Genomic DNA, 16258 nt, shown 5'->3' with positions numbered 1-16258 from the left:
ATGCTAAAGCTCCAATACTTCGGTCACTTGATGCAAAGAGCCTAACTTATTAGAAAAGACACTGATGCTGGGAAAGATTGAGGGCAGGGGAAGAAGGGGGCAACAAAGAATGAGATGGTTGGATGGTATCACCAAATCAATGGACATGAGTTTGAGAAGACTCCAGGAGATAGTAAAGGACAGGGAAGCCTGGCAAGCTGCAGTGCAAAGAGCTGGACACGACTTATCAACTGAACAACAACAAAAAATGTGTCTGTTGATAAGTCTGGGGGTTTTAAAGGAAATATTTGCCCGGAATAGGGATTCTAATTTGGGTATTCGGCCTGTCCTCAGTAACTGTTACCCTTGAGAGAGTCTTCTGCTTCCTCTAGGACATATTTCTTTTGGTTTATTTCACTAAGAATTATTTTAAAGGGCTTTTTCCCTCCTTTTTCATATGTTTGGAATAGCCTCCTGCCATTGTTGACTTTTCCCTTTATCAGCTATGCCTGTGGAATTTGATGTTCTGATGTTAAAGGATATTTTTGACCAGTATCTCTGAACCACATCTGAATAACAAGTTTTATGATTAAATTTGTTAGAAAAACCTAAACCCTAGTTATAATTGTGTATTATGAGACACAACAGATTCATTCTATGAAAGTTGCATATTAACTTTACTGAATTACATGTTAAATATGTGATGAGAATTTACTCTTTAAATCAAAACTGTAGGCAATCCTATTAGAAAGTAATAGGTTTCTTGGTTTATTTATAAATAGGTAATATTTATACTAATATATTTGAACAAAATTTTTTTATGGTATTCTAATATATAACACAATGGAAGGCAAAGAAGAAATTTAAAGCAGAAAAGCTAGTTATTATACCATATATATACAAATATAAGATATAAAATATGTAATTATATATATGTATGTTTCCAGTATCTACTTTTCCTGAATCAGAGAAGATAGCAAGTAAGAAGGTGGGAAGGAATATAAAAGTAATTTAAATACAGCATTTCAAATAGGTTTTTACTGCTTACACTGAGTATCAGAAAACAAATATGGACTTCGTTGTTTATACTTGGCAAAAGGATAAACACAGAAATAAAAGGAAACTCAGAAGCTTCTGAATTTTTTAAGTCTGTTCTCAAAGTTTTTTAATGATAAAAATTTCAAAGAAAATTACAAGGTTCCATTTCTTTCATGAGCAGGAAGTCTAACGGTCCTGGTTTTGGCTGTGATCTGTGGGATTGCACCCTGCATCAGTCACACTGTCTGCCTACTTCTTATCAGACTAGTGACAAATACGAAGTTCCCAGAGAGCCACGCGAAGAGCGGTGGAAGCTCGTGTGACACAACGGAGACTAAACGCAAGTCAGAGTTATCACAGCAGCCTTCACGCGCTGGTTTCAGGAAATATGAACTTCCCTGACCAAAGACAACAAAGTGCCACCGAGTTCACCAAGTAGAGGAAGAAAAAAGGAGGAATAAGAGCAAAAAAGAGAAAGAAGGAAGGAGAGGAGACTCTACTAGGAAGCCAAGCTCTGTCCACTGACGGCAGAAGCTGCTGCTATGAATAACGTGAAAAGGATGCTAAAGTCAGACAGACAGATGTGAGTCAAAAAGCCATGTGTTCTTATGGGATAGCACAGACAACTGGATTCAATATCCTATGATAAACCATAATGGTAAGGATTTCTTAAAAATGTACACGCTGCTGCTGCTCCTAAGTCGCTTCAGTCATGTCCGACTCTGTGCGACCCCATAGACGGCAGCCCACCAGGCTCCCCCGTCCCTGGGATTCTCCAGGCAAGAACACTGGAGTGGGTTGCCATTTCCTTCTCCAGTGCAGGAAAGTGAAAAGTGAAAGTGAAGTCACTCAGTCGTGTCCAACTGTGTGCGACCCCATGGACTGCAGCCCACCAGGCTCCTCCATCCATGGGATTTTCCAGGCAAGAGTGCTGGAGTGGGGTGCCATTGCCTTCTCCATATATATGTATAACTGAATCACTTTGCTCTAAGCAGAAATTAACACAACTTTATAAATCAACTATACTTCAGTGTAAAATATTTTTTTCTTTTCTATCTATATAAGATGATGAACCACAAACTCATTGTGGTAATCATTTCATGATGTGCGTTAAGTCAAATTGCTATACTGGACAATGTAAACTTACACAGTGCATGGGAGCATGCTCAGTAGCTAAGTCGTGTCTGACTCTTTGTGACCCCATGGACTGTAGCCCACCAGGCTCCTCTGGCCCTGTAATTTTCCAGGCAAGAATACTGGAGTGGGTTGACATTTTCTCCTCCAAAACTTATACAGTGCTATATGTCAATTATACCTCAATAAAATTAGAAAGAAAAAACAAAACAAAACAAAAACCTATGGGGTATCAGCAATCAGGTGAACATAAGTTTACTGATTTTAACTCAGCCTTTTCTGGGTCCCAAACAGAGAGTTGATCAAATTAGAGAAACCCCACCTGTCAACCCTGAAAATGAATTGTATGTACATACCCCAAAAGGAAAGCTAAGGGTGCTGTGTTTCAAGCACCCAAGGAGATCAGCAGACCCCTAGGATGCTAGAAGTTGGCTTTATCATGAATCCACTCACATGCTTCCAGGGGATCCCTTCCCGCTGGTACTCCTCCTGTTCTTGCTTCAGGACCAGCTGAATAAACAGCTGCTGGAGCTTCTCGTTGCAGTAATTGATGCAGAATTGCTCAAAGCTGCAAGAAAAGGAATGAATCAGGCTCAAACAAATTTTAAAAAAACAACAGAACAATAGGGTTTTAGGTATCTTCTCCAGTTTACCTGTTGTTGTCGAAGATTTCAAAGCCATAGATATCCAAGACACCAATAACAGTGTTCTTGCCATGGATGGTGGTGTCTGAGTTCTTGACCGCAATAATATCATTGATGCGGGAGACAATCCAACAGAAAAGGCGCTCGTATATGGCCTGCGATGAAAATGACCTCATAAATTCTTGCATATTGGAAATGAGTCCTCTGTTTGGATTTTTTCATTTGCTTATTTTGACTGTTCTGGCTCTCTGTTGCTGTGTGGGCTTGTCTCTATTTGCAAGGCACGGGGGCTCGTCTTTGCTGAGATGTGTGGGCTTCTCATTGCAGAGCCCCCCCCGCCCCACCCCACTTCACTGTGGCACAAAGGCTCTAGGGCACATGGGTTTCAGTAGCTGAGGCATATGAATTCAACAGTTACAGCTCCCAGGCTCTAGAGAACAGGCTCTATACTTGGGGCACACTAGCCCAGTTGCTCCACGGCATTTGGGATCCTCCCAGACCAGGGACTGAACCCACGTCTCCTGCAACGGCAGGTGGAATCATCCACTGTGCCACCAGGGAAGCCCTGGATTTGTGATAAGTTTTAAATTCTTGTTGACCTCCTCCTTGCCACTTAGCATAGCTGTTCATCATCTAAGCTGAAAAATGAGAAATGCAGATCATTTTCTAAAAAATCACATGACATTTGCATGATGTTTGGATGGTGGTTATTATTGGTCACCACGTGAGCTATATTTCAACAAAATTCCTTAGGTGTGTTTCTGTGACCTGGTAATACCAATAATTTGCGTACTATCTCATATAAGTCACTTGGTTGCTTTATTTTAATCTCATCAACTATAAAAAGCAGAGAACTAATGAGTTCTATATTCTATGGATTCTAAATACACAAACATTGATTTATAATGCTAAATAAAGATCTAAGCCAAAAGGACAGCACTTCAAATTCCTTGAGGTTCAAATGCCCAAGAACACACACACCAACGCGTAAGGACAAAGGCACCACACACTTGCACACATTCATATCCTGATACAAATGTGTCCTGCAATGTCTTTCCTTAACATCTCCCTCCAGATACCCGCTCTGTTCAATTATACACGTCCAGACACACGACCTCCACTCTTCACCTATCTTCCAGCCGCTCCAGTCCTCATTTTCTCTCATTTCTTTCATTTTCTCACTGAAATGGCTCATCAAGGACCCCAAGCACCCCTCCATGGACACTTTCTCGTTCCTCCATGTGGACATCTTACCCGGTTACTCGCCAACACTCAACCCAGTTTCCCACTCTTGCCTTGAAACTTTCTGCCCTCTAATTCACGACATCACACGGTCTTAATTTGCCTCTTATTTCACTGGCTGCTCCTTCTTGGTGACCTTTAGCAGGCCTTCCCTTATTGTTCCTCAGTCACTAATTTGTGACCCGCTCTGCGACCCCATGGACTGCAGCACGCCAGGCTCCTCTGTGCTCCGCTATCTCCCGAGTTTGCTCAAATTCACATCAGTTGAGTCAGTGGTGCTATCTAACCATCTCCTCCTCCACCTGAGCTCTAAAAGCTGGAGTTCCTCCTGGTCCACTTCTCTCCCTGTCTCCTCTTTTCTGTGTCATTTCATACAACAATAAAGAACAGTGATACGATATTTCCCCCCAAAAGTACCATCTGAACGCAAGCTCTCCTCTGAGCTCCAGGTCCCGTGCCTGACTGCCTGCCTGACAGTACTCTTGGATGTCTCACGGCCATCTCAAACTTCTGTCTTGTCTGGACTGCTGATCTTCCCACCTCCCCCAAACTTCCTTCTTGTTTAGTCGCTAAGCCATGTGCGACTCTTTATGGACTGTAGCCCGCCAGGCTCCTCTGCCCATGGGATTTCCCAGGCAAGAACACAAGAGTGGGTTGCCATTTCCTTCTCTAGGGGATCTTCCCCACCCAGGGACTGAACCCGCGTTTCCTGCTTGGCAGGTGGATTCTTTACCGCTGAGCCACCCTACTTCTAACCACCAATAACTAGAAACAGAAACTTAGGGATTCATTAGAAATTTTGGTGCCAGAGCCCTCACAAAGCCGTTTAGACGCCCACCTTGGCGAAGGCATCCCTTCCGTAGCTGGCTTCCTGCTCTGTGTGCTGCTTGTCAATGACGTCACGGCCCGTGGCCACCGTCCGGTAGAGGAGGGCTTTCTCCACCATGTCTGTCTTGGTGGACAGCAATTCCGCAATGATAGACACAAGCTTGCCGTCTTCAATCAGGGTCGTGTCACCATCCACAACAAACTTTAAATTTCCCTGTATCAGAAGAGAAAAACCAAGACACACCATTTCCAATGAGATTCTGGAAAACAACATCAGGGAAAGATTTGCCAGTGTGACAGAATTCCCAGGGACCCTGTCTGTAGCACCTATCTCCCTAAATACATTAATATCTCAACACATAAAAATCGAGGGCTTCATCCATTTTGTCCTTCTCCAGACACTCCTCTGTCTTTCAATTTTCAGTGTGTGGTTTTGATGGATGGAAATTTTATATTTTTATGCAGTCAAATCTATGAGTCATTTGCTTCAGAGTTTCTCTTTCTTTGGTGTCATGCTTAGATCATTCCAACTCTGAAGACTTTATGAATATTTAATAGATTTTTCTATTCCTTTTACAGTTTTTTTACCCTCATATTTAAGCCTTGAGTCCAGCTAGACAGTGTATCAGTATAAAGTAAGAATCTAACTTTATTTTTTTCAGATGATTACTTGCTCCAACACCATTAACTGAACAGTCTAAGCTTTTCCTCCTGATTTGAAATATAACCTTTATTATACATTAATTTCCACCAATTTTTTGAGTCTATTTATATTTTACTCATTCAAGAAACAATCAATACATATTAGCCAGCTACCAAGCGTCCAGTACATGAACTAGTCTGTTGATTAATCTGGTGCTGAACTTATGCAGCAAGTTTTAAAGCACTGTGGCTTTTACTATCATTTTAAATGGCTGGAATTAGTTGTGTCTCTTTCCTCCAGCTCCCCCTACCTTACTATTCTTCTTTAACACATTTTATTCACTTTTATTACATGTTTATTGTTCTAGTAAGTTCTAGAATCATTATGTCAACTGAAAAAGAAAAATTCTTCTTTGGATACTGAAGCATTATTGTCACACTGTATTTATAAACTAGTTGAAACAATGAAATAATGTAGAATGTTAAAGTCTTCCCAGTCAGAAACGTTTATTTAAGAGATTGTTTACATGCAGCTATGTAATGGCACCCCACTCCAGTACTCTTGCCTGGAAAATCCCATGGATGGAGGAGCCTGGTAGGCTGTAGTCCATGGGGTCACAAAGAGTCAGACATGACTGAGCGACTTCACTTTCACTTTTCACTTTCCTGCATCGGAGAAGGAAATGGCAACCCACTCCAGTGTTCTTGCCTGGAGAATCCTAGGGACGGGGGAGCCTGGTGGGCTGCTGTCTATGGGGTCGCACAGAGTCAGACACGACTGAAGCGACTTAGCAGCAGCAGCAGCAGCAGCAGCATGTAATAGTTTTCATATAGGTCCCGAGCATTTCTTTCTTTTTGTTGTTGGAGGGGCCCTCCACTGAGTCATTGCTGTTGCGTGTGGGCTGCAGTGAGCGGGGGCTACTCTTCACTGCTGGGTGCGTGCTTCTCACTGTGGTGGCTTCTCTTATTGGGGAGGATGGGCTCTAGAACGCAGCCTCAGTACTTGTGGTGCACGAGCTTAGGTACCCTGCACGTCTGGGATTCTCCTGGACCAGGGATGGAACCCATGTCCCCTGCATTGGCAGGCGGGTGCTGGACCACGAGGGAAGTCCCAGGTCCTGTGCATTTCTGATTCCCTTAGGGTTAATCTCCCCACCGGAGCGTGAAAAGTCATTTTTATTCCAGATTTGCATTCACGTTGTCACTCATTTACCACGGAGGTTACATGTTTATTATGTTTTCAAGATCTCTAATAAATACAGACAGTAATGAAAAGACTCCCACTGACAGTTCTTTACTTCTAAGTTTAGTGTGATGTGTGGAAAATGACTTGTGCTGAAGTGGTCAGGGTGGCCCATGGTACTGGATGCAATGAACTGGCTGTGCTTTTTTGGGGGTAGGGTGGGGGGTACTTTTAAGCCAGTCATTCATTCCCAATCTATAAAATGAGACAATAAAAATCTAGTTCCGGAAATCTGTGATTCTGGTTCAAATGCCATTAGAAGCTTACTCTGTTCAAAAGATTTGAGCTTATTCCATGGGTGGTCACATCACTGCTGAACTCTTTTACCTTTGAAAATAACTAGTCCAAAGCCTAACATACCAAGAAGGCAGTGAATGGAAGCCACAGTCTCAAAACCTACAGTGGCTTGGAAAATCCCTCATACTATTATAAAATGATGGAGGAAACTACAGATACAGTAATTTCTTCAACATGTCAGAGAAGTTTTCTCTACATAAATTACTTTTTTACAAAACCCCAAACCTTCTGAAAGAACATCTGAGCTCCACAGGGAGGCGATAACTTCTGAAAGGCGTTCCCACTCACCAAGTGAAGAATAGCAGCCAAGATTTTATACGCTGTTTGAATCTCCTCGGTTTTGAAGCCAATTACTTTCATGGCATCGGCTACTACTTTGAATTCTGCAGCATCATTGATAGATGACTGGGAATGAAAACAGGAAACTGAGGTCACAGACATTTCACTTGAACATTAACATACAAAACCATGAGACTAAAGTCAAGTGTAGCCAAGGTCTTGATGCCTTTGGAGTAAGTCATTGAAGGGATGGGGAGTATCCAGAGAAAATAAAATGATTTCAGGGGTAGCAATATAAGATAACACCCGCAAGGCCCACTTCAGTGTGAGAGCCGCCATCTCTTATAATAAGCACCAGGCACTTTTCTGGAAGCTTCAGTGAAGGAGCAAGTCCTGAGTTGGCTCAGAGAAGCTCTGGGATGAGTGGAGGACGTGGCATGAGATGTGAGACCACAAATGGAAACTCTGACTGAAGGAGCCTCCGAGACACATGTCTAGCTATTGTTGTCTGTGGCTTTTGGTTCCACGGTTGGTCTTGTTCAGGCTGGGAACAACGCTCCCACGCTGGTTTGGTCAGGCTTCCTACTTCAAAGGTGAGGAAGAACACTCCCCACCCCACCCCCAAAAGCCAAGTGCCCTGCCTCGATCATTCGGCTAGCTGGGAAACGGTCTGGGAATATGATCTTGCTTTTTCAAGCATTCTGTAAACATTCAGTATGTCAGAGATTCTCTCTATACAAGAGGGTTCCTGTAGAAGGAATGTTTACATCTCTCCCCCGAGTTTCCTTGGGGCTTCCCAGGCGGTGCTAGTGGTAAAGAACCCGCCTGCTAATGCAGGAGACGTAAGAGACATGGGTTCGATCCCTGGGTTGGGAAGATCCCCTGGAGGAGGGCCTGCCAACCCACTCCAGTATTCTTGCCTAGAGAATCCCATGGACAGAGGAGCTTGGTGGGCTACAGTCCATGGGGTCACAAAGAGTTGGACACAACTGAAAGGACTTAGCACACACACCAGCTGCTACTTGAGCAACTTGAGTACCTCACACCCAAGTTTATATGTTGAAATCTTAACCTTCAAGGTGATGGTGTTAGGAGACGGGGCCTCTGGGAGGTGATCAGGTCTTGGAGATGAAGCCCTCATGTTGGGAAGTGAAGTGAAGTCCGACTCTTTGTGACCCCATGGACTGTAGCCCACCACGCTTCTCTGTCCATGGGATTTTCCGGGCAAGAGTATTGGAGTGGGTTGCCATTTCCTTCTCCACATGTAATGGGTACCCTTATAAAAGAGACCCCAGAGGTCTGTCAATGACAAACTGGTGCTTGCCAAGGGAGGGCCTCTGCCATCTGCCTCTGTGGGGACTGAACTCTGTGCAGCTGCAGCTGTTGACCTCTGCCATGCCCTGAAGGGAGTTCAGGGTAGACAACAGGGATGGGGCACTTTATGCTCCAGGGAAACTGGTGGAACAGGTCTTTACATAGTTATCTCAGGAGCTGATTTCATGATCCCAATCCTTGCATCTCCTCACATCAAACAGAAGCACTAAAACCCTTCACGGTGACATCAGCTCCTCGTGACCAGCAGAAAACCTCCTGTAAGATATTGACCTTCCCCCACTACCTCTTTGGAGCAGCTTCTCAGAGCTGTCTCCTGGGATGCAGTCCTCATGTCGCCCAAATAACACTTAACTCCCAGCTCTCACGTTGTGCATCGTTTTAAGTTGACAGATCCCTGGTCCTTCTGCCCTGTGAGGACACGGCAAGAAGGCACCACCCTTGAACCACAAAGTGGACACGGACTCTGCTGGGGCCTTGATCTTGGGCTCCCCAGCCTCCAGAGTTATGAGAAATCAACATTTCTCATATGTTTATGGTATTTTTGTTGTAGCAACCCAACTAGACTAAGACAGGGGTTTAAAGACTAATTGCTTGCCTTGATCTGTAGCCCATTGGAAATACAAGGGTGTCAATAAATTCACAATAAAGCAATGATAACCGCCCATCTTGGGAGTTTTCCCAAAGCAGTGGCTGCGGAGAGTCTGATCTTTCCTCGGTGAGTTTCTGTCTTGGCTGGGACACAGAGACCTGGCTTGATGCTCACCTGCTGAGGAAGATCAGAGGAAGGGGTCCCCTCTGCCTGACGAGCATGTGTTCCTTTAATTCCAGGACACAACCAGGCAAACTCTTCCCCCTTCCAGCTCTCTGAGTAAGATGCTTATCTTTGTTGAGGCTCAGTTTCCTCATGGGTACAAAGGGCATAATGATACCTTTCTTACATGGTTATTGGAGAAGGAAATGAGAACTTACATAAAGCAACTCCCTTTATATACAGATCTTGCCTCCAGTCTTTCCCAAGACCCTGATGCTGGGAAAGATCGAAGAAAAAGCAGAAGAAGATGGCAGAAAATGAGATAGTTAGGTAGCATTAACGACTCAGTGAACATGAATTTGAAAAACTCCAGGACATAGTGAAGGACAGGGAAGCCTGGCATGCTGCAGTCCATGGGGTTTCAAAGAGCCGGACACAACTCAGCGACTGAACGACAACCACAGTTCCTAGCACAGTAAAAGCGCCCAACTATCAGATTATTATCATCAAAAGCTGCAACAGTGTTGAAACTGCACAGAAACCAGACACAAAGTCTGCATGTCCTATTGAGGAGAACTGTCGGCTGCTTACCTAAGGGGCATTTTCCAGCCCTACTTCTTTCCTACTGATGAAACTCTGATTTGTTCACCCATCGCCAAGGGCATGTGTTCTTCAGGACGGGTTTCCCCTCACCTTAGGAGGTAAATGTTCATTGGTCTAAACTAATCACAGGGATCTTTTTCCCCTAACCAAGTGATTGGTCAGTCAAGGGCATGAGAAGCCATTCTGGCCCGTAAGACATGAGGCTTCCCTAGCTTATCAAGGGTTATGGCCAGGAGCATTTTCTCTGCCTGTGACTGCTGAAACTGCCACTGCCATTTTGGGACCATGAGGAAAATCAACTTAAGCAGACCAGCCAAATCCAGTGAGGATGGCAAAATCGTAAGTTGGGGAGAAACAAACAAGCATCTGGGTCTCTTATTGACATTGTTAAGACACTGAATTAACCAACTGGAACTGCCCCGTCCTAGGGCTTCTTGTTATGATATAATCAAGTTCCTTATTGTTTTTGGAGACTTTTAATTGGGTCTTACCTGTAACCCACAGTATCTTAATTGTACATGAGTCCTACATTTTAGGATGGCTAAGTTATGAAACATAGAGAGCAATACTTCATAGTTATTAAAACTGTTCGATTAATTTATATTTGTTTACATGGAAAGATATTAATGATTATATTATAATTTAATAAAAGGTTTAATTAGGATTTATTGTATGATTCCATATATAAATATACACATGTGTATACTGCTGTTATCAATAATTATCTCTGAAAGGTAAACTTTAGTATATTTTAATTTCCTTTTGGTTCATCTTTATTTTAGGTTTTGACTATGATCATGTATTACTTCTTGGTTTTTATTGGGCAGAAAAAAAGGAAGAGGAGGAATAGGAATGAAAATTGTTGATGAAAAGGGAACCTAAGGTAAATTTAGCATTGAAGAAAAGACTAAATCTTCATTTAATATTTGCTTTTTGTGGGTGTTTTACATGACCCAGTCAAGAGTCACTAAGTCAACAACACAATTTGATTTAAAAAGAATATTTTCAGTCACTGTTCTTTTAAGTGTTAATTTTACAATCCTTTATACATCTTGAAGTACCTCTGACCTATTCTCAAAAAGTTGGGGTGTTGCCCTCTGTTGTTTTGTTTGCTTTCAATTAATTTTCAGCCAAACATCCTGTTCTTGGATGACCGTAAAAGTATAAAACTTGTGCAACTTAAATGTCAAACAATGGAAAACTGATTGCAAAACCCTAAATATCATTTATTTATATGTGTGATAATAAAAATTTTGCTAAAACCACTAATATAGGTATAATTAGCTTAAGATGAATAGCAAAGAATCTGAAAAAAAGAAACGCTTCCCACATCTTGGATTCTTTCCTTTTATAAAGTCTTTTATTTTCTCCCCCAACTACAAATGCAATGCATCTTTAATTATTGAAGAAATATGAAATATGGAAAAAGCAGAAGAACCCAAGTATTTGTAACTTAATATACCCAGAGTAAACAAGTAAACCCTGGTCTGTTTCCCTTCTAATCTTTTTTCATATATTTATACACCTTCCCCAATGAAACTATAATTACTGTTTATAACCTACCATTGACAAATCACTATATTATTAGGGTTAGCTACAAATTGGCTAGCAGAAGTTATATGTATAGCAGAACACGAATTAGAAACAAAAGGGCAAAAGGATCAGTGTTACGTGCATGCAAGGGCTTCACATGCAAGGGAAGGGGGAAAAATTGTGAAAGTTGAATAGAAATGTTCCAAGGATCACAAAACTATTTCATCAAAATCATGACTTGAAAAACTAATGAACGGCGATCTCTGATATTCTTCAACCACAGTGCTTTTCAGCTTTTTTTTGTTTTACCAACTTGCCTTTGGCCAAATCATATCATATCTCCTTTTGCGGTGGATCTCCTACTCGTAACAATATTTTTAGAGGGTCAAAATAAAAGGAATGGGGTTAAAAATTTTTTTAAAACCCCACAAGATCACAAGAGAGAAACTTCTTTCCTGTCAGATGGTGATAAAATATAGTAATGGGTTATTAAGCAAAGTTGTTGCATCAATAATACATTGAATCTCTGTCCTGGAGAATTGTAAAAATAGAATAAAAGAGTCATTCATTTGCCTTAAGGTGGCAGGGTGAAACTGATAATTAATTAATGTCCCTTCTGATTCTATGATTCTATATCTGAATCATCTCAAAAAGGAAACGCTTACCTTTAGCTGGGCTCCAACATGGATGTAGTTGTAGGATGACAAGGATTTCTGGAGATGCAGAGAACGTAGCATCTGGTCCGAACCTCCTTGCAGCAGCTGAAAAACATTGAAATAAAAGTAAGTTATCAATATACCCACTGAACCCAATATACCATGTATTCTAACTTACTGGCGCTCAGTCCCTCAGTCATCTCCGACTCTTTGCGACCCCATGGACTGTAGCCCACCAGGCTCCTCTGTCCATGGAAGTTTTTAGGCAAGAAGACTAGACTGGGTTGCCATTTTCTTACTCCAAACTTAATGGTAAACTAGCTGTTTTTCATCTTCTGGGTTAATTCACTCAGGTCCTCCTGTTTCTGGCTTTGAAGATTTATTTTTTTATCTCGAGGGGAAATGGCTTCAACATCATCAGAGATGGAGAATGTTATACAGTCAGAAGGAAAATCACTTAAAAGTTCTTAGCCCTTTCGCAACATAGCTGGCATGAAAGGTTCTTGCTTGGACTGTAGCTGTTTGTGAACCGGGAGCCAGCGCTCTGTAGCAGTCATGTGCTTATCAACCTTGTTATCTAGACAGTGTGCAGTTGTGTTTCGAATTCAGAAAAAGTCAATACTGCCTTCAATCTAAGAGGCATCAGCAGCTAGTCATATGTTGAATCATACCGGAAACAAACAGCTTTTCCTCCTCAAACTAACCCCAGGAAAGGACAATTGGGTAGCCAGGACTGTAATTGGACAAAGACAAATTTTAACTTTCACTCAAGTGCAGAAAAAGTTATGGGTTCTTTTTTAAAAAAAAAAAACATTAAGTTATTAATTTGGTTGCATTGGACCTTAGTGGTGGCATGGGGGATCTAGTTCCCTGACCAGGGATTGAACCTGGGTCCCCTGCATTGGTGTCTTAGTCACTGGACCACCAGGCAAATCCCAGTCATGGGTTCTTCAAATAACAGAACTCCTATATTTGGCAGAAAACTATTTTATTGAAAACATGGTGAATTATCAACAAAAACACAGATACAACACACGTTGTCCTTCTCGATAGAACATGAATTTAAGAACGCACTATGTTGAAATTCTCTATATTAAACTGCACACTTTGGTTTACTGAAAAAAAAAAAATAACTATCAGGTTTTTAAAATTGATTCTTTTTTTTTAACAAAAATAACCTGAACTTGTATTCCCATCTCTGGAGTGCTGTAAAATGGGAACAATAGCTCCAACTGAAAAATAAAACTAATTTACCATATTCAGAATGTATCATTTCAAAAGCTTTTAGGGTCATTAAACTGTTACTACACTGCAAAGAAACATAGGGAATGCTCAACTGAGGCAGTCATCTGGTTGGTTGACTACCTGCTAACTTTTTAGAACAGTCATGCTTGTCAAGTCCCTGAAGAGCCCCGTGGGGGAGGGTGTATGCATGCGTGCCCGTGTGTGTAATGCATTGTGGGCCAATGGAGGCGAGGGAGGCACAAGGCAGGGGAGAGTCCCCAAAGTAAAAATCCATTTCATTTCGTGCACACCTGAAGAAACAGACGATTATCTGCACAAGAGCTTACTAACCTGATAGAAAGAATGAAAGCTTCTTTCTCCTGGCTGTTGCACAATAACTCGAGACTAAGGGGGGAAAAGAAGAAACACATTAAAATCATTAATCTGAGAATGTACTCCTAAAACAAAATGAGAGCCACTTTCCCAGAGAACCCTGGACCAGCAGGGCACTGAAAGGGCCTAAGGACTCCAGGGATGGGATGGACCAACCCGTGGAGTTTTCTGTGCCATCTTTTGATAATTCTTTTTTAAACTTTCCGAAAATGAAGCTATTTTGACATTTTTTAAAACCTGGAGCCTAAAGATGGAATTTTCGGGGGAGGGAATTGGCAGTGGGGAGAATAGGAAGGAATGTTTAGGGAGGAATACTCTCAGCATTCCCTTCCTGAGGATCTGCTGGTATTTCCAAAAGCACCATCTTACATCCTGTACTAAAGTCAGGCGAACAAGATCCGTCCACAGATTCCTCTGCTTGAGAGAGTTTCAAAAAGATTGCTCCTAAGAGAGGACTCAAAATGTAAGGGGATTCTTTTGCCTGAATATGTACATAAAGTGAAGGCACGAAACATTTTGGAAAAAAAAAACCAGACTGGTAATAACTGGCATTTCCTGTCCTTTTTCAACTGACTCTGATAAAACACTGTTTCCTGAACAGTCTGCCTTCAGCTTCACAAACAAAAATGAAGGTCAGATTGCATTCTGTTGCCATAAAGGTTGCTATGGTATGATTGGGATGGAAAGCCCTTAACCGAGAGGGTAGGTCAGTTCATCTCTTGAGTACAGTTCAAGGCGGTGACTTAACTTGGTAAAGCTCAACCTTAACTGCTGTAACCAGGAGAATCTACTCCAGATTAGTTAGGACACAGCCTCTCTAGCAGTCCCAAGAGCAAAGTTTTGACTGGACTCTTCTACAAAACTGGATCTTTCACTCACATGGCAGATAAAAACATACTCTAAGTTTTCACAGAACAAATGTAGTATGCCTCATAATTAGACTATAAAACCACAAAGTACTATATCACTATATAAATATACATATATATACAAATGTTACTATAAAGCAGTGAACAAATTGAAACTGGAAGAAAAGGAGATTTCAAATTAATTAAAATACAAACATGGGAGGATGTGTAAAAAGAATAGAAGTGATTAATCCTACATGGGTTTTTGCTAAACCTTACCCAAAAGTTGGAGCATGTTCAATTCAATCACACCCCCTTCACACACACACCTAAATCATTATCTGCAAATTCTATAACTTTTCCCAACTTGACATTGTAATGCTAATAAGAGAACACAAAAAGAACATTAATGTCACAGAACAGTAACTGAGGAGCAGGAAGGGATGGAGAACAGGATTAAAAGCTACTTTGGAGCAGTAAAAGAAATTCTACAATCAGGTTTTTAAAAAACATTCAGCATTAACAGACTCATAGATACAGAGAACAAACAGTGGTTGTCAGAGAGGATGGTGTTGGGGGGAGGGATGGGTGAAATAGGTGAAGGGTATTAAGAGGTACAAACTACCAGTTACAAATGAGGAGGTGACGTACACATAGGGAATATAGCCAATGATACTGTCATAAGTTTGCATGGTGATGGACGGTAATTGGTCTTATTGAGGTGATTATTTTATAATATATAAAATCACTGAATCACTGCATTGTATACCAGAACTAATCTTGTACATTAATTATAACTCAATTTGAAAACGCAATTCTCATGCTCCCCCTAAAAAATTCAGCATTTGCAAACACGACCCTCAGAACCCAAGCACATTTTACCTTCTCCAATAAATAGTTATTGATGTGTCCACCAATCGGGTCTCCCTTGAAATCAAAGTTGATATCCATGTATTTTCCAAACCTGCTTGAGTTGTCATTGCGGTTGGTTTTGGCGTTTCCAAAAGCTTCCAGGACACAGTTAGATTTAAGCAACATATTCTTCACTCTTTAACACAGATAAAGGAAAGTCACTGCAAGAAATTTCAAAGACTGGACGTTTTAAGAAACTAGATTTCATGAAAAGACATTCAAATATGTCTATAGAGAAGTTGACTGTAGCATTGTTTGCAACGTCAAAAGAACAAGAACCTTTAAACAACAGAAATGTCCATGAACAGGGATAGATGAAGATAAATTTTTGTTTCCTAGTACAATATACACTTACCTAGAAAGAGGTCCAGAATATATTAATGAGAAATCAAGTTGCAAAATAATATGTATTACAAAATAGTATGATCTTTGTGGTGTGTGTGTGTTTTTGTGTGTGTGCACATACATGTTTTACTAAATGCTTACAAATCTGGAAGGGACAACATACTTCACTATGGTTACCTAGGTTAATGGGGTAGGTAGGTGGAATTTTAGGAAAATTTCATGTTCTGCACAATGATGTAATTTTTAGTTTTTCTATTAAATGAGCATATTTTATTTACATAAATAAAAATATTAAAAAGAGATGTTCTGAAAAGAATGGTGATATGAAAAAT

The 16258-nt window shown here is 41.2% G+C and overlaps 1 protein-coding gene across 1 annotated transcript in view; it reads right to left on the bottom strand.

The window, feature by feature from the left end:
* MYO1D (myosin ID) overlaps positions 1 to 16258 on the bottom strand; it is a 359595-nt gene that overhangs the window by 237454 nt on the left and 105883 nt on the right. Inside the window, exons 4-10 of the mRNA XM_052657133.1 lie at positions 15552 to 15717; positions 13780 to 13833; positions 12214 to 12309; positions 7336 to 7452; positions 4876 to 5079; positions 2805 to 2950; positions 2605 to 2719 (exon numbers count right to left, since the gene is read on the bottom strand). Of these exons, the coding sequence (XP_052513093.1) occupies positions 2605 to 2719; positions 2805 to 2950; positions 4876 to 5079; positions 7336 to 7452; positions 12214 to 12309; positions 13780 to 13833; positions 15552 to 15717 (898 nt within the window). The remainder of the gene's footprint in view (positions 1 to 2604; positions 2720 to 2804; positions 2951 to 4875; positions 5080 to 7335; positions 7453 to 12213; positions 12310 to 13779; positions 13834 to 15551; positions 15718 to 16258) is intronic.

The sequence above is a fragment of the Budorcas taxicolor genome, chromosome 19 (assembly GCF_023091745.1).
Source record: "Budorcas taxicolor isolate Tak-1 chromosome 19, Takin1.1, whole genome shotgun sequence".
In the NCBI taxonomy this organism is placed as follows: Eukaryota; Metazoa; Chordata; class Mammalia; order Artiodactyla; family Bovidae; genus Budorcas; species Budorcas taxicolor.
The sequence above is the reverse complement of the archived record's forward strand: the minus strand, read 5'-3'. Positions and strand labels throughout refer to the sequence as shown.